This window comes from Gavia stellata, chromosome 22 (assembly GCF_030936135.1).
Source record: "Gavia stellata isolate bGavSte3 chromosome 22, bGavSte3.hap2, whole genome shotgun sequence".
Taxonomy (NCBI): Eukaryota; Metazoa; Chordata; class Aves; order Gaviiformes; family Gaviidae; genus Gavia; species Gavia stellata.
Genome location: NC_082615.1, coordinates 1,933,132 through 1,950,944, shown reverse-complemented (window position 1 = coordinate 1,950,944; position 17,813 = coordinate 1,933,132). Strand labels below are relative to the sequence as shown.

Sequence of the window (17,813 nt, the reverse complement as noted above, 5' to 3'; positions counted from 1 at the left end):
AGCCCTGCAGGCACTGTTGTCCCATGCACACCTATCGGACTGTACGGGCAGCTGAGCCAGCGGGACCACATCCCCTGCCCATCCCTGTCAGGACCACGTCCCCACGGACAGGCACAGGGTCCCTATACACACACACCTATAGGGACCACACCCCTGCCCACCTCTGTAGAGACCATAACCCCATGCCCGGCACCTCGCTCGCACCAGTGGGGACCACGCCCCCTGCACACCCCTATAGAGACCCTTCCCACGAACAGCGCCGGGAGCCGGGGCGCGCAGCCCGAGCCCTCCCGGGCAGGCGGGGCCGGGGGGCCGGTGCGCGCTGCCCCGGGCGGGCCGGGGGGCGGCGGGGGGCGCCGGCCCAGCGTGGTCGCGAAGCGGCGCCCCGCGTGCGGTGACGCCGGCCCGGAGTGATGTAAGGAGCGGGCCCGGCAGCGGTGGGCGGGCCTAATCCGGCGCGGCGCGGCTCGGCGCCCGCCCCTGCTCCGCGCCCGGCTCCGCGCCGCTCCGCCCCCGCCTCCGCGAGGAGCGCGGGCAGCCCGCCTGCTCCGCGGCGCCGCGGCCCCGCTGCAGTCCCGCTCCGGCATGGTAAGGCCGTGGGCGGGGGGCGGGCGGGCGGAGGCGGGCCGGGGTGCCCGGGGCGCGGCGCGCTCTGACCCTCTCCCCGTCTCTCGCAGCCCCTCGCCGGAGGAGCACCGGCCGGCACGGGACCCCGCCGCCTCGAGCCCTGCTCCGCCGGGCTCCGCCGCTCGCTGCGCGCCGGCATGAAGCGCCCGGCGCCGGGCAGCCGCCGCTGAAGAGCCGCGCGGCAGCAGCGGGACCCCCCGCGCCCCCCCATGGGGCAGCGCCGCGGCCGCTGAGCCCCGCGCCGCCGCCCGCCACCCCCACCCCGCGCCGCGCCCCGCCGCGCCCCGCGGCCCCCGCCTCGCCCCGCCATGGGGCCGCGGCACCTGCTGCTGCCGCTGCTCCTGCTCTCCCTGCAGCTCCTGGCCCTGCTGCTGGCCGCGCAGGCGGCCGGGCCCCCCCGCGCCAAGGGCAACCGGACCCAGGGGGCGGCGGCGCCGCGGCGGACCCCCAAGCCGGGCAAGGAGCTCCTCAACCAGACGCTGGCGGGCTCGGGGGCCGCCGCCCCCACGGCGCTGCCCGGGCGCGGCAAGGGCGCGGGCGGCAGCAGGACGCCCCCCGGCGGCGGGGGCGGCGGCGGGGGCTCGGCCCCGGCGCACGAGACGTGCTGGGGGTACTACGACGTGAGCGGGCAGTGGGACAAGGAGTTCGAGTGCAACAACAGCCTTACGGGCTTCCGCTACTGCTGCGGCACCTGCTTCTACCGCTTCTGCTGCAACAAGCGCGCCGAGAAGCTCAACCAGAGCCTCTGCCGCAACTACAAGAGCCCCGAGTGGGCCCACCCCACCACCGCCAGCGGTGCGCTGCCCGCCGACGGCAGCAATGGCGCCGACGGGGACGCCAACAAGTACGACCCGGACAAGGACAGCACCAACGCCACTGTCTACATCTCATGCGGGGCCATCGCCTTCGTGCTCATTGCCGGCGTCTTCGCCAAGGTGGCCTACGACAAGGCGCGGCGCCCGCCCCGGGAGATGAACATACACAGGTGCGATCCTCTCCCTGCCTCCAGCGCCCCTTCTGCCTAGGGACACCCTCCTCTCCAAAGGTTCCTCCTTTGCACTGCCTCTCCAAGTGTTTCCCCTTTGTGCCAGCTGTTCTATGGTTGCACTACCCACCCAAGGGGTCCTCCTTTCAACCACCTGTCCAAGGGCTTCCCATTTGTGCAGCCTGTCCAAGAGTTTCCCCATTGCATGACCCGTCCAAGAATTCCGCCTTGGAACTGGCCGTCCAAGGGTTCCCCTTTTGCACCACTGTCTAAGGGTTCCCCCACTGCACAGCCTGTCCCAGGGGTCCCCTGGTGAGCTACCTATTCAAGTCTTTTTCCTTTGCACTGGCTGACCCTGAGTTTCCCCCTTGCACCACCCCTCCGAGGGCTTCCCCTTTGCAATGGCTCTCTAAGGGCTCCCCTTTTGTGCCATCCGTCCAAGTGATCTTCCGTTGCGCTACCGCCTCGAGGGGTCCCCCCTCGAACCACTCATCCAAGGGTTGTCTCCTTTGCGAGGGCTGCCCAAGAGTTCCCTCTTTGCACAGCCTGGCCAGGGACAACCCCACCCCTTGGAGCATCCCTCCCGACCCCCTCCCGCTACTCCCCTAGGGACCCGTCCCGGCGCCCCGCTCAGCCCTCCCGTCCTCGGGGCAGCACCCTGGGACCTCTCCCCTTCCCCTCCACGGCGCGGCCCCGGGCGGTGGGGTGCGGCCCCGCCTTCAGCACCGGCGCCGCGGACAGCTCCGCGCTGCCCCGCGCCGCGGAGCGCTCCTCCCGCCCCTCCGCGCAGAGCCGCCCCCTCCCCGCCTGCCCCGGACCCCCCGGACCCCGCGGCAGCAGCGGCGCGCTGACCCCGCGGTTCCGGCCCGGCCGGGGAGAAGTTTGAGAAGCGCGAAGGGAACCGCTCCGTGGCCTCCCGGCGGCTGCCCTTGCCCCGGGGTCGCCCGGGCGTGGGGGAAAGCAGGGGTGTGGGGAGTGTTCTTTTTCTTCCTCTTTTTATTTCGTTTCACCTCTGAATCCAGATAACTCAAGCGAGTAGTCTGTCCTTTCTGGCTGGCTGCTAGGGAAGTCGTTTGATATCCCTTTCTCGGTGGTTTTACACATTGCTGTTTTAGTAAGAGAAAACACTCTGGACGTGTCAGAGAAAATCCTGTTTAAAAGCCAAAGCTCAGGCTTCCCTATCAATTCTCCTTTTGAACAAATGCATGTACTCTCTCAGTTCATGTCTATTTTTTGGTGAAAAAGTCCCTCAAAATGATGCGTACATCTTGTGTACTACAAATCCAGGAGGTTCCTATGTTTTAACATAAAAATTGGTGAGGATATTCTTTATAAGAACAGTTGTGAGCATGAGTGGGGAAAGCCCTTGTCTCTAGCAGATAATGCTTCATAAAAATATCTTAATTAAGAAATTTTAATCAAAACATTTAAAACCATTGACCAGATTTTTAAGGCTGAACTTCAGACGCCGTCAACAGAGTCTGAGGGAAGAAATTTTACCTTTTACAAAGAAAGAGAGATGAGTGACGCAGTTTTTGTTTATTTGGGAAAATGTGTGTTTTATTTAGACTCCTGACTTTATAAGACTACACACAGAGGGGTGCTGGCTGGTGTGAATTACTGTGTCTTCAACGAGGCCAAGAAGTGATGCTGGTTAACACTTGCTGAGGGTCTGGCCCACGTATTCCGTCACAAAACCCACCTGCCCCGGTCTCTGCCTTTGCAAGAAGATAACTTCACAGTGTTCAAAACATTGTAAGATCTTTTAGGTCGCTTGTGTCTGTATAGTAAAGGCTCCTGAAAGCAGCTCAGTCAGAAAATAGGCTCTTTTAAGTATTTTCTTAACTAAGGGCTAGTCCCCCAACTGCCCAGCTCTTTTGGCTTCAAGGCAACTTTGTCTGGGCCTTAAATTCACACTAAATTTGGAAATCTGACTCAGATGTACATATGTCACTTTTGCTCTAGCTCCAGTGTGCTACAGGGTTGGATCCTACACCCTTTGAAATCAGAGGCAGTGTTGCCACACTTGTCTGAATTATTCCTGATGTTTTCATTTCTTTGAATCTTGCTTTTCTTTATTTAGATAAGTTCTGGTAAAATGATTCACCTGTGTGTAGAAGTATGAATGGCAGATTGAGTGCTTGGAAAGCTTGACTTTCAGAGCATTTTAAGGAGTTGATTGACTTTTATAATATGGTAGCTGGTAAAAGATTATACCTTTCAGAGCTGTGTTACCTGAACTTGATCAACATTGAACGATGGTTTAAATATTATGAAGTGCATCTCCGGCAGACAGGGTCTGCATCGGTCTGAGGAAAACTGCTATCAGCGCTCTAGCAGAATGTAAATATGAGGAGTGGAATGGTTCATCTTTCTTTGTCTCTAAGAACTGCTGCTGAGTAACAGGGAAGGAGAAAACCAGAATGGAGTCAGATATTTCTATCTGTCTGAGGTTGTCTCAATTGGAGTTAAGTGTAACATCCAGAATAATTCACTGTAGTGATGACGAGTGCATTAAATCTCAGTGTGCATCCCACCAAAACCTCTGGGGTGAGGAGAACAGCAGTATAAACAGAAATTATTACAGTGGGCTAGAAACAGCCCGTCGTGAGCAGTATCCCACACCCAGGGAAGATTAAGCAAGACTTCCCTGCACTTCACCATAAGCAAGATCATGCTTTAAATTTTATTTCATCGTAAATGGTCCGTTAGCAATAATGTGTGTAGATGTTATTTCTCTGCTAAGTTCTCATCCAGCTTTTATAGAAAATCCTTATTAACTCAGTTAGAAAGAACATTTTGATGGAGGCAGGGCTCATTTTCTGTCTTTTGATAGAAAGGGTTTACAAATTCACAGGAGAACTGTCACTCTTATGTGAAATGAAAGGCTGTCTGTGCACTGAGATATGCATGTACACTTCAGAGCTGAAAATTCAGTCTTGTTTTCAGGCACTACCACGCACCTTTAAAGCAGAGGCACTGCTGTGATTCTGGGCTGAGCAGTGCCAGTAACTGATACTTAAGTTCATTTCTAAGAGCAGTAAGTGGAAGTGCTTTGAAAAACAGGAGCTAAAATATTCATATTTTACAGAAACACTTGTAATGCTTTAAACTCAGCTGCTTTTTTAATGATTATAGGATCTTTCATCCTGACCATATATGACTACCTCTTCTCTGGATCTTGCTTTGGAGTTGCACAGCCAGAACTAATGCATGCTGGGCTCCAGATAGAAACTGGGGCTGATTTCTGTGAGCTGTACCCAGCAATGTTTTGTCTGCTGTTGCTCTCTGACTCCATTTGTGAGGATGGTTTGTTTTCGTCAGTTTGTCAGGGTTTTTTTGCTCAAGCATTTCTTATGTGGGCAGAGCATTCGCCTTACTTTCAACATGGGAATGAGTTAGGGAATCTTTGACGGTGAACAAGGAATATCAGCTGTTTGTTTTCAAAGCTGGGTATGTTTTTCTGCAGCAAGGAGGGGTGACCCAGAATATTCTTCTCCATGTGGCCATGACCCTAAATCCCCACGCTACAGTACATAAATAATTCACTGCTAGTAGTATCACTCTGTGACCCCTGTTTAGCCCTCAGCAACAGCAACCATTGCACTCTCTGCTGAAGTAGGAATGCACAAATTGGAAACTGTTTATAGTTTGCAGCTAGGGTTTCAGATGTGACCAACTGCTTGCCGCGTGGGCAGCCGAAGTCCTCACTTGCAAGCCAGAGGGAGACCATGGCAGCGATGGCCCTGGGGCAGTGGTGGAAGCCCAGCTGTTCTCGTGTAGCTGCTGAGAAGCGGTGCTGGGATTTTTCCCAGCAAACTAGCTCTGTATCCTGCTAAAAGGCCGTCTTCTGTATCTCTCCTTGCATGGAGTGTGTCTGATGAGTGTTTTGGCTTTTGAAAGGGAGAAGGGAAACAAGCACCTTCTGCTCAGAGTGCCTCATGTTACCCTACTCCTAGGGCATCTTTGTTGCTACAAAGAGGAAAGATATTTGTGCTACTCTTTTCTTTTGTCTCTGCCTTTGCATCCTCTGCTCTGTGAATAATAACAGTGGCTGTTTTTGTAAATGAACATCCTTTTCCCGTATGGAGGCCGCAGTTAAATTGATCAATTTCTTGCCATTTTTACTCTACGGCTCAGGAATCAGAGGCAATGGATCTGTTTGTCCATGGGTCCAGGAGGGCTGCATGCACTGTTTTGCATGATGCTAACTTAAAATACAGGAGGTTTTCTCTTCCTGCTGGCCACATCTCACCACAGCTCTTGGGTCCTGCAGGTGTTAGGGGGGGTCTCTGGAGGGTAGCTAGTTTCAGCCCTCTTTGCTAACAGTGAAGCTTGTGAAACCTACCTATCTCTAGACTTAGTTTTTCAAATTGTGATTGCAGCTGGCTCATTCAGTTCTGCCCTCCACTGCTGTGTGTTGCTTGAGCCAGACAATCAAACTTTATACCTCCCCAGGGCAGGGAAGGAGTGCTGCGAAGACACACCTGACCATAGGGACTATACAGAAGATTTTCTTTCTTGGATGCTGTCACTGCTTTTTTTCTCTTTCCACTGATTTGTTTTTATGCTCTGCTTTTTCTTACTCCACTGTGTCTCATTCATCTGACTGACTCATGTGCCTTTCATCTGCTCTTTGCCCTGCTTTGTATTGCTTATTCCTGATGGTTTCTGAGTCTCTTCTCTAAAGCGTCCTGTCCCTCCCATGGTGCACAGAATATAGGTCCACAAGCATGTGTCAGACTTGGTTAAGGTAAAAGACTAAAAAGCACAATCTTCTGGCTTCAGAGAAGTTACTTGTGACTAGTTCTTCTGTTTCAAACCAATACCACACCTTAGTGTAGTTGGGGTTACTCCTGTGCAGGGAGAATACCTGAATCTTGTCCTGTTTGCATTGATGAATTGCCCATTCCCAGCTAGCCAAATCAAGGAAAGGATGCATGCATGTGCCTGTACAAAATATTTTTCCTTTTGCTTCACTTACGTGTACTGGGGAAGCTTCAGTCTAAAGCTCAGGGCACAGTTTGCACAGTTTGCTGACTGTATTTTTGCTGTGCTTTCCTGTCTGAATCTGTTTTATAAAGAGACTGTCTTTGGTAACAGCACAGAGGCTGTCTGGCTACAGACTTCCACTGGCTGCTTCCGCGTCTTCTCCTTTCTTTTTAAACTTCTCCCAGTAAGAGAGGCTACTCTCAGAAACCATGCTGCCTTCACCAAATCATTTCAGTGTCTCTAATTCCCATTTATTTGATATTTTTCTGCTTTCTAATTAACTTTCTCTATTAGTAACCCTCCATCATAAGCTGTCGAGGGAATCCAGTCTAGCTCTGAACTTCTATTTCTTTCAGTTTTGTAATCTTTTAACTAACAGTTGATCTGCCTGTCTTTGGAGATCAGACGCCTTTTAAAACTTCTGTTTCACATAAGAAGATCTGAACCTTATCAGGAAAATGAGATCATGGTGCTTTTTTTGCTTGCCTTTGCCCCTACTCACATGGGCAATCTGTATTTTCTTAGATCTGTGTGCGCTGTATTTCACGGAGGTCTCAAATGTCTCATTGCCCAGATAGATAAGCCTGGAATTCTTTCACAATAAATATTCTGCTGTAGTTCAGCTCTTGCCCCAACCCCCTTTGTTGCAATGATAGGGCTCTTCAGAGAAAGTACAGTTTTCTTCAATAAGTTTGAAGTTCCTTAATTGAGTTTACAATGTAGGATTTGGTGCAAAATAGATACCTTGTGCATGAAACTGCTTCTGTGTGCACTCACCTGTTTTTCAGAGCGCTGCATATCCACCAAGTGCTGTTACTGGCTTTGTGTATGCAGATATACAAGCACAAGCAATAACAGAATAAAAAACTGTACCAGCTGAGCTCTCAGTGTAATTCCTGCAGACTTTCATGCCTGTGAAATACCTAGCAAGACCTGCTATTTTTATCTTATCTTCTTTCCACTATCAAGACCAGTGCTGAGTTCCTTTTCCGTACAGTAACACTGCTTCCAGCTCTCGCCAGTGCCTGTGCTTTCTTTTCTGGGTGCATCTCTTTTCCAGAGTTTCCCTTTTGCTCTCCCAAGCAAAGGGGGATGTAGACGGGTTGATGACGGGGCCAGAGCCAGTGAGGGAAGGTCAATGGTCTGAGGAACAAGCCTGACAGCGCAGCGGATGGCAGCCTGCTCTTTGGCTTGCAGCGAGTGCTGCGCCCTCGGCGGTGCCAGGGACGTGACTCCTGGAGGCACCGGCTTCTTTGTGCCACTTGCTGTCCCTAAATAGCCTAATGAAGGTTTAGAGGTAGATCTTGACCGTTGCTGCCCTGGCTGCTTTCTGCTTAGTAAAACAGCTGTGAAGAAACGTCAGTTGGAAAGATTTATTTTAATTTTTTAATGACAAAATCTTTACGTAACGGTTTCTTTCTCTTTGGATCTGCTGTATGACTATTCAAAGGAACTAGTGTTACCTGTTGTGATTTTAGTGACTGTAGTAAATTCCTTGCCCACATCACAGCAATAGTAGGAGACTTATTCAATTTATATATTAGTGTTAGATATGTAAAGTACTTGTGTAAGATGTGCAGTCTAAGCACTGCTGGTATCTACTACTCTTGATATATAGCCTAATGAACACGTCCCAAAGACAAAAGCTTTATTTTCCAGTTGCTGATTCCACTCACGTTAGAAAGACAGGAGAGATGATGAGCTCACAGCGACAGTTGTTTTCTGTTGACTTATCAGTGTAACGCCTATACTACTTCTATTTCAGCTGAAATGTATTTTCCACATACATGCATTCATACAATGAGTGTGTATCTATAATGTAATTAAGTCACCTATGTGTTAGTTTTGAGGTCACACAGAAGAGCAAGTCAGGAAAACTGCCAGGCTCATTCTGCTATCATAATCTGGGGCAACAATATGGTCCTGAGGACATCTGTAATGAAGCTTTCAGTGAAATTTGTCATTAAAGCCGGACTAAATTCCAGGAGTTTCACAAATATTTGTATTTGGCATAATGATTTTTTAGAAGACATCTGACTTTTCCTTGTAGTGTTTATTTTTAAGGAAGAATATGTCTTCACTGATGCTAGGTGAAGGTGCACAAATGCTTTGCTCTTGGAAGGGTGTCCTAATGCTCAGTCTTTTTCCCTTCTTAACTCCATGGGTACATTCACCTATTCTTGTACACACCCACACGCGCACACACCCACACAGATATACCGGCATCCACCACGTGCCCACTCAGATTACTGTAAAAAACCATTTCCAGTGTTCCTCCCCAGAAACCCTGCTCTGAAGCACCAGCTGCTTTTGTTTCTGGCAGCTGCAGAGACCAGTTATCTCTTGCTGACCTGGGACTGGTGCATCTCTAGTACACTTCCGAGCCCTTGCACTTCCAGAAACAAGATCTACTCTGGCAGTCGCTTCCACAAGAAGCAGGCTGCCTCCCAGAAGGGTTTGCTAGCAGCAGCATCCCGTGTTTTCCTCCGTGTATCAGTTTGCAGTGGTGTTTGTGAAATAAATTAAAGCCCCATCCTTCTGGTAGTGAGATCAGAGCACCGTCAGAGAGCGTGGCCAGACACGTGCCCTGGGGGTGATGCCAAGGAGGCAGCAGAGATGGGGAGAGCTGATGAAAGGCAGTGTACACTTGCCTTCCCGTCTACTGTTCCTCAGCTAGCATGGGGGAATAACACGGGCAAGCAGCACTCAGCTGGCAGAAACTGCAGTGTGGGAGCCTGTCTCACAGGATAGCACAGACCCAGCTCGGTCAAGGGCAGCACGTGGCTCTGCGTGGTCAGCATTTGAAACTTCACAAGGCGCGCAGCAGGTCTGGGGACAGGCGCCAAACCGAACCATGAATAATGCACGGCCATGCTCCACGCGACTTGCCGTTGACTGAAATCCCTCTCCCTTGGAGAGACCTGTCCCTTCCAGGTGAGCTGGCTCCACAGCTGGATAAATTGCCTCTCTCAGTCTAACTGCCTCTTTCTGTCCAGGTTAGTAAGAGAGCATAGGGGAGTCTTTAACCTCACTAGTTTTTAAACTTGTAGTGAAATCCTGGCTGTGCTGAAGTTGATTGGAGTTCTGCCACAACCTCCATCACAGCTACGCTTTTAGCAGGCTTTTAGCTCAGCCAGGCACTGCTCTTTTTATTGTGCTCTGCCAGATCCATTTTGTCATTCTTTTTCCATTTCCCCCCAAATTCATAGGGACTTGGAATAGGCAATTCTGTTTTCTAATATCCTGTACGTGAGATCTCCAAGAGAGGGGATTTTCAGCAGGCAATTGAGTGAAGTTTTGCTTGTGTACAACCTGCACTACTGGAAATAGTCAGCTCTTCCCATCTCCTTTTCCTATCCGGCTTCCATAGACCTCTCTACTCCAATCTTATTTCCCGCAGGCCACATCCTGGCCTGCTGGAGCTGCCAGCAAAGCTCCCCTTGTCCTCAGCAGAAGGGATACCTGTGCCCACACTCAGACTATCAATTAGTGCTGCAAATCTGTGGATATTGGGAAAACAGGACACTACTTTCAAAAAAAGACCGTGGTGAAGGACAGCACTCCTCCAGCCTGCTGTTACCTCATTGGTAATGAAGACAGCAGGTCTCAGCTGGGTTGGGCAGTGTGTGCTAAAGTGAGCTGGTCCTTCACAGCCCCTGCAACTTCACATTCTCTCTGGCTACAAGGTCCCTTCAGCCTCCGCAGGTGAATGTTACTTCTGCACCGTACTCCCTTCTATCACACTATCAGAGCTCATTGCAGAGGCAAATGCCGATGTGTCACAAATTCACTTCTTAAACCAGACATTCCTCTCCGTTCCAGGTCTTTGCTTCTCCCTCTCTCCCCAGGATCTGTGTGTTCTTTCTCTCCAGCCCAAGAGGAGAGGGTCATGTGTGGACTGGAGATATGTCCATCAAATACAGTCCATAAAGTCCTTGCCAGCCCTGGGGCACTCACATGAGTTCTGCATTTCCACAGATAGGTCCTGAAAAAGCTGACAGCCAGAGATACCTGGGATGTGTTTATTCAGATGGATCTTCCTTGGCCAGTGCCACTTGTCCTGTCACTGGACACTACTGAGAAGGGCCTGGCTCTGTCTGCTTTACACTCTCCCATCAGTTATTGATACACATTGATAAGATCCCCCTGAGATTTTTGTTCTCTAGCCTGAACAGTCCCAGCTGTCTCAGCCTCTTCCCCATATATGAGATGCTCTGAGCGCTTAAGCACTTCTGTGACCCTTTGCTGGACCCACTCCATGATGTGCATGAGAAGCCCAGCACTGGACACAGCACTCCGGATGTGTCTCGCTAGTGCTACGTAGAGAGGAAGAATCACCTCCCTCGAGCCTGAAAAATCATTACTGATGCTTTACTTCCCCATTACACAAAGAAGCTCCTCTCTCCCCTACCACATCTCCATGCTAGGACTGAGAGATGAATATCCTCCACATATCTGCTGGACTTCACACCCTGCCTGGTCTTTACTGAGCTTTGTTCCTGTCTGTTTCCTCCATTTTATACTATTCTGCTCACTTTCTTCTTGTTCTGTTTTGGTTTTCTGTCACTGCCTGCCATTGCCCCTCTCCCAGCTTGCCTTGCCTTCACTGTCTTTTCTCTTTAGCAAAGTCTGTTGACTTCACCTTTCAACATCAGGGCCCCAGCTGATGCCCAACCTTGCTACCCTGCTGCTTACACCCATCCCTTTTGGCCCTTTGTATTTCCAACAAGACCTTTTTTTTTTTCCTTTTGAAAATGGCCACAACTGCTTCTTTGTGCTAGGGTCCCTGTGTTCACCCCCCTGTGTTTCTTCCCAAAGTACTCACTTAGTCCAGAGTTGCATGAAAGCCTTCCCTGCTGACGTACCTGAGAGCAAGGCATCAGTAGGTTTTTCTCCCACACTGCTAGTCCAGCCCTGGTCTGGAACAATATCCCTGATGTCAGTATGTCTATTCTGGGTTTACGTGGAAAGAAGCTTTAATGTTCTCACATAAATGACATTAATGAAAAAGCTATCATAAATCATTTTCTCAGGATATGATTGTACAGTTATGCAACCCTGACTACTCCATCCGCTGCCATAGGTAACACGTTCCAGCGAGTGAGGTTTGTTTTCCTGAGATAAGAGATGTATCGTCATAGAAAGATTTCTGAAGTGTGTCATACCCTTGTGCAGGTGATTAGGATGCTGTTGACATCAGTGGGACTAATTGTACACAAATGGCTGCACACGCAAGACCCAAACATTTCAAGTGACTGTTACCCTGCTTGAAGCTTTTGCCATGGACAATTAGACAGCTGTACCCAAGAGACGATCAAGTCCTTCCTCAGTTAAGTGTGACTGACCTTCCACCGGTGTGGGACTCAGCCCTCTGTGCTTTATGGAAATAAACTGGATCACACACAGCGATATGATTGAATTGGCAAGGAACTAACCAGTTTGATCCAAGTTTGACTTTCTCCTCCACCTATAATGTTTTGTTCTGCTGAACATTTTTTTTTTCTTTCTGTAGACATTAAAGAAGAGGAGCACTCAGGACACAGTTTGGTGGGATTAGGGCATAAGAAGATTACACATTCAGCATTGCTGAACTCACGTTGTTTTAGTCCCATACACTTATGAGCTAGGTCTGCTTTTCATAGTTACTTTTGATTTATCTCATGTATAGTCTGACATGGCAGACATCGCTTTCCTCAGTTTCACCTGTGATTTCTTCAGTTCGTCTGAGAGTAGCAGTCTCTTCCCTTCCGTGTGGCTGGCACCCAACCAGAAATCGTTTCCGTGTTATGTTGTGACCAACAACTAACTCAGAGAGTAGCTCTTATTACTATTCCTTCAGGATGAAAAGCAAAGAAGGCATTAAATTTGTTCTTATCATCTGAGCTGTATTTTTGTTTGTGGTAAGGATCAGTGAGTTCAGGTCCTGGCTGTAACCAAGGAACAACCAAGCATAGTATTATGAGAAAGTGTTCACAAACTGAAATATTATCCCGGACACATGGTTTTGTCCTCATGGAAAACAGCAGGCTCAGGGTTCGGCTCTCAGGTAGATAATGACTGAGAGGATGAGGCACTCCTCACCAGCTCCCATTGTTCCAGAGTATATTCACTTTAATTGCCTCAGTTATTTTTAGGGAATGGAGGTAAACTGTCCATCCAGGAGGTAGGGAAGCTATGTTCTTAGGACTGCATCAAACCCCATTCAGAGACTAATAGTAGGTGAAAGGACAACAGTATCAGGAGAAACAAGGTGACCTGCAGTGTAAGGTGGTCCTAGACTCAGAATCATAGCAGAATTTAGGTTGGAAGGGAGCTCTGGAAGTCCCTCGTACTGCCATCTGCTTAAAGCAAGGCCAACTTCAATGGTAGAGGAGGTTGTTCGAGGCCTCATCCAGCTGAATTTGAAGACCTCCAAGGATGGAGATCCCTCAGCCTCTCTGGGTCCCTGTTTCAGTGTTTTGCTATCCCACTGTGACTTTTTTTCCTTTATAACCAAGTGGAATTGCCCTTATCGCAACATGTGCTAATTGCCTCTTGCCTTCTTTGCCTTACACCTCCAAGAGCAGCCTTGCACTGTCTCCTTTGCAGCTCCCCAGTAGCAGGATGTAGCCTCTCTTAGCCTCTGTCAGGTTAAATAAATTCAGCTCCGGGGAGAACTGGTTTGTACTCTTCCATTTCCATCCTACCAGTACCTCCAGCTCCACTTCCTCATCTTCGAGTTTCTTGTACTGCCTCTGAGTACCTCATCCCACACAGCCCCTTCTGAGTGTATGCCAGTCGCTGAGCTGACCTTTCATGCCCAGCTGGCTCTATTATATTTAGCTGAGTGGTATCCAGTGTTTTAGTGTTATCCACACTGTCATCTTCCTCTGTACTCTGAGTGATTGCACTCTTGACACTAAAAGTGTCTTCTACAAGTGTTCAAAATGAGCCCAAGCCACTATGGGCTAGTAAATAATGGTCCTAATACAATCTCTGTGATTGAAAAATGACTCTTAGCATTTCTGTACTGCAGATACCATTAAATGGTCATCTGATGCTTAATATATCTTGGAGATATGTACTAAGGGCTCATTTCTGCCAACCTGCTGTCTTTAGAATATGTGTTGTCTCCAACGGGATGTACTGGATGCTGGTGCCAAATAGACAGACCTCATTAGCTTCCCACATCCTCCCCAGTCAGCAAGATCTGTAATGCAGTGGGGGGGTATTTGCCTAGAAAAGCCATCAGGATTACTGGTGGTTGAATGAATCCTCTCCTCAGGAGGGAACCGTGCAGTATCGTGTAGAGCAGGGACCTCAGGCCCCAACTTCAGGTCCTTGTTCTGCCACTCACGTTCTGTACAACCTTGAGCAAGGAGCCAAAATTTCAAACATGTTCCGTAAGTTAGTGACCAGTTTGAGATACCTCAGGCATGATTGTAAAAGATGGTGAGCACCCACAGATCTGTGTCAATCAATGGGAACTCAGCATCTTTTGGAGAACACCGAATACCAGTTTCTCTTCTTCAGTGAGGAGCAAACAAAAGGAGCCCTGACTTGGCATAGGGCTAAGTATCTATCTCCTGTTGCTGCCACCTTCACCTCTCTCTGAGCTTATCTTAGCACAAAAAAAAATATCTATGCTTTCATGTCCCTGCATGTGACAACCCCTTTACTCCATATGTATCGGTACGTGTGTGCACATATGCATATCATATGATTGGTTATAGCCTCTATGCCTGCTCTCTCTACAATCAATAAATAATCAAATAAGGTTATTCTGTACACGGTGGTTGTAAAGTAATGTAATCCTCTTCTGGAGCCTCTGAGATCTTCCAAGAGTTTCTTTTGTAGAGCACATTAGTGTTGCAATTCATTTTGCACAAGGATAGCAGTCTGTAGAGGAAATTATTTGGAAAATGGAAGGGACTCAGGTCCCAAACTATTTCTCATATGAAAGACCAGAAATATGGCATTTAAGGAATGCTAGTAGATCTGAGCAACACCAGCATCATTCTTATCAATATGCAATGAAGGAATTTCTCCTCCTTACATCTTTTTTGGTACCCGAGGTGACATTAGGCATATTCCCTCTGCCAAGAGAAAAGAACCTTTCAAACTCTATCATCTTTAAAATGCCACTGTCCCTTGTAATCCACACAAGCCATCCCCTTCCTCCTTTTCCTATGTCTCAAGAGATAGCTTGTGGCTGCACTAAGCAAATGAGTGCATTTCACGCTATAATTGTTCTACTGTGTCCATGATGATATTCACAGAGGAAAAAAAATCTTTGAGTATCCACTCATCCAAGGGGAAAACATTGGATGCAGCTGAACTGTGTGACATTTCTTTTTCTTGGTGAATAGCAGAGAGACCTCAGTACCATTAAAGAAATCTCTAATAGACAAAAAGCTAAAGGTAGGCTAATGGCTGTGTTGACATTAACCGATGAAAATTGTTTAATCCTTTTCTTCTGGACTGCTGGTTCTCCTTTAAGAAATCCACTCCCACCACTGCTGTCTATTGAGCTTCTTGCAGAAAAAACAAGGATTTAAGGAGTGTGGGGACCGGGCTCCTAATCTGATTCAATTGTAAAGAAGTTTGTCTTGGGCAGGGCAGTTTTGGTGTAATCTTTAGAAGACCACAGTGTCTGAGTCTTAGGGCTCTGGTGTGTTCAATGCTGAGTCTTTATGAAGGCAGGGCTTTATGCTGTGGAGAACGGTTCATCTGCACTGTCACTGACAGCAAGGAAAATGATGGAGAGATAACATAACCCTGGGGTGAAATGAATTAGTGGAAGCATATGAAAAACTAAACAATAGCCAGGCAAGTATATACATGCAGCAGACACACAAAAAGAAACTAAGCTTTTAAGCCATATTTTTTTGTTGTTATTGTTGCTTTTTTCTGTTTGTGGTAGAAATCCAACTACTGCTGGATTTGCACAGCGACTGTGGAAGTGAAAGTCCTGAATGCCGTTCTAGCTACTGTGTGAAAATACGTTTTTTCCCTATTTCTCTCTCCCCAGGGCTCTGGCTGACATCTTAAGGCAGCAGGGACCAATCCCAATAGCACACTGTGAAAGAGAGACTATCTCGGCCATAGATACCTCCCCCAAAGAAAACACCCCAGTCAGGACATCTTCCAAAAACCATTACACCCCTGTGCGCACCTCCAAAAGTAACCCAGGTAAGTGCTGTTTTCCTGCTCTCTGTCTTCAGAGGTGGTTGTACCAGTAGTATATTAGAAGTCAGCAGAACATCACACTTTACAATAGTGGAATTTGTAAATCTAAAATTAGGATAATAAATGACTTTAAAAGGCAATCAAATGGAGCAGAGTAGTGCAAGGATCAGTGGTGATGATTCTTTGAGGTTTTTGCTGAACAGCATGGCTGTTCTCTCTAGGCATTTTAAAAATTCAGAATCAGTGAGGTATAAATTCAGCTTATACCAAAATGCTTGTATTAAGCTTAGAACATTGCATATTTCCAACAAAACACGCATGCTATAACGCATAATTGTGCTCTCTGCACACAGCAGCTGAGAAGAAAGAAATCCACATAATTGGTGCCACCTTATTCATTCAGGTGAACTATAGGCATGTGCTGAGAGGAAAGTGTGTAAGGTGACCTAGAGGGTATCCCAGGAGCTTAAAGACACTGGCCTGAGGTCCTCCAGGAGCATTGGCCTGGGAATTGGGACACGCAATTTTTTTCCCAGCTTCTGCTGGCTGGAGGAATTTGGTCAAATCATTTGACTGCTCTTTGCCTTGATTTCCCCAGTGGCACAAAGATGCCAGCCTCTTAGGTAAAGATACTGTTCCGATTTATTTAATGCTTCATATATTGATGATTGTCAAAACAGCGTCTCGATGGTTGCTGACCACCTTTGTCAGTGGGATGTGGTAGACTTGCCATCACTTGCCGTCTCTCAGTTGCAACTGGATGTGTGCCTCAAAGATATGCCCTCATTCAGTCACAAGCTATTCAGCTTCACGTAGAAGTTTCTGGGTGGCATTTCCTGACCTGTGTCACCCAGCGATCAGAGGAGGTTTTGCTAATGGTCCCTGCTGGGGAAGCTTCTGAAAGAAGCTAGCGGGAGCTCAGACTGCTCCACAACCTGCGGGGCTCGATGTGCTCTGCTCTTTGTGGAAAGGGCCCAACACTGAGCGCAGTGACTCTTTGGTTTCCATTTCCTTCTTGAGGTGAATATTAGAATGGTTTTGCTGCAATGTGCATCACCCTGTGGAGACAGGACCAGGTGACCATGTTCTCTGGAAGCCTTCCCTGCTACTGGGAACAAAATAATTTCCCTGAGAACTAAGAAGGATTTCTTTGCTCTCCAATTTTCACTCAGTGGCCAGTGAACCCTGTAATTTTGTAGGCCAGAGAATTATACCTGTGAAATAAAATGTTGGGCTGGAGAACGGTACATTAGGTGAGTTGTCTGGAAGAGGAAGGTGCTTTTGCATATCTAGGGCTTGGGACTGGCTCTTGAGAGGATATGTGATTCTGCCCCAGGATAGAAACACAAGAAATAAATAAGGGTTTATGGCCAGTGAACAGCTATAGGCACCATCAGGGAACAACTCTGACATAAGGCTTACGATGAGATGAATCCCTTTCTGAAGACACCCTGTCTCTTTCCGTTGGTTCACGTTGGTCAGTTAGGGCAAGCAAATCCTGAACAAAGATGCAGAAGAAATTCTTTACTTGCAGCAGAAGAGACCAGCTGGATACTGGAAGTCCGAATTAGGTGTCATGTTTAGGCACTGTCAAGTCTGAGAAATGGCAAATGGGAATGTTTGCGAGGGGAATTGCTCCTCTGGTGTCTGTTGGTAGCTGATGGCTCCAATGGACATCGTTAAGACTTATTATTACATTAGTGAAGGCACGCAGGATGCAAGGACCAGAGCATAGGTATCGTGAGTTGGGTGCTAGTACAAACGGTCACACTACAAAGTGACAGCGCCCCGTAAGGAGTCTGCTCAGTCCTTGCTGAGGACTGGGACATGAGATGAGCAAGGCAAAATGGCTGGGAAGGAACAGGCATGCTGTTAAATATGACGGTCTGTTCATTCAGCCTCTGCTTGTCTGTATGTTTGCCCATGTCATGTGAGGGAGAAAAGCCATTACAATTCAATCAGGGCTGAAACAGGCAAGCCATAGGCTTGGAGCCACTAACAGAAGATATTCACAAAACCAGCTACAAAGGAGATGGACTTT

General features: G+C 48.4%; 1 protein-coding gene across 1 annotated transcript in view; it reads left to right on the top strand.

Moving 5' to 3' along the window:
• The first annotated feature begins 935 nt into the window (after positions 1–935).
• SHISA6 (shisa family member 6) overlaps positions 936–17,813 on the top strand; it is a 258,088-nt gene continuing 241,210 nt past the window's right edge. Inside the window, exons 1-2 of the mRNA XM_059828348.1 lie at positions 936–1,612; positions 15,615–15,775. Coding sequence (XP_059684331.1) covers positions 936–1,612; positions 15,615–15,775 — 838 coding nt within the window. The remainder of the gene's footprint in view (positions 1,613–15,614; positions 15,776–17,813) is intronic.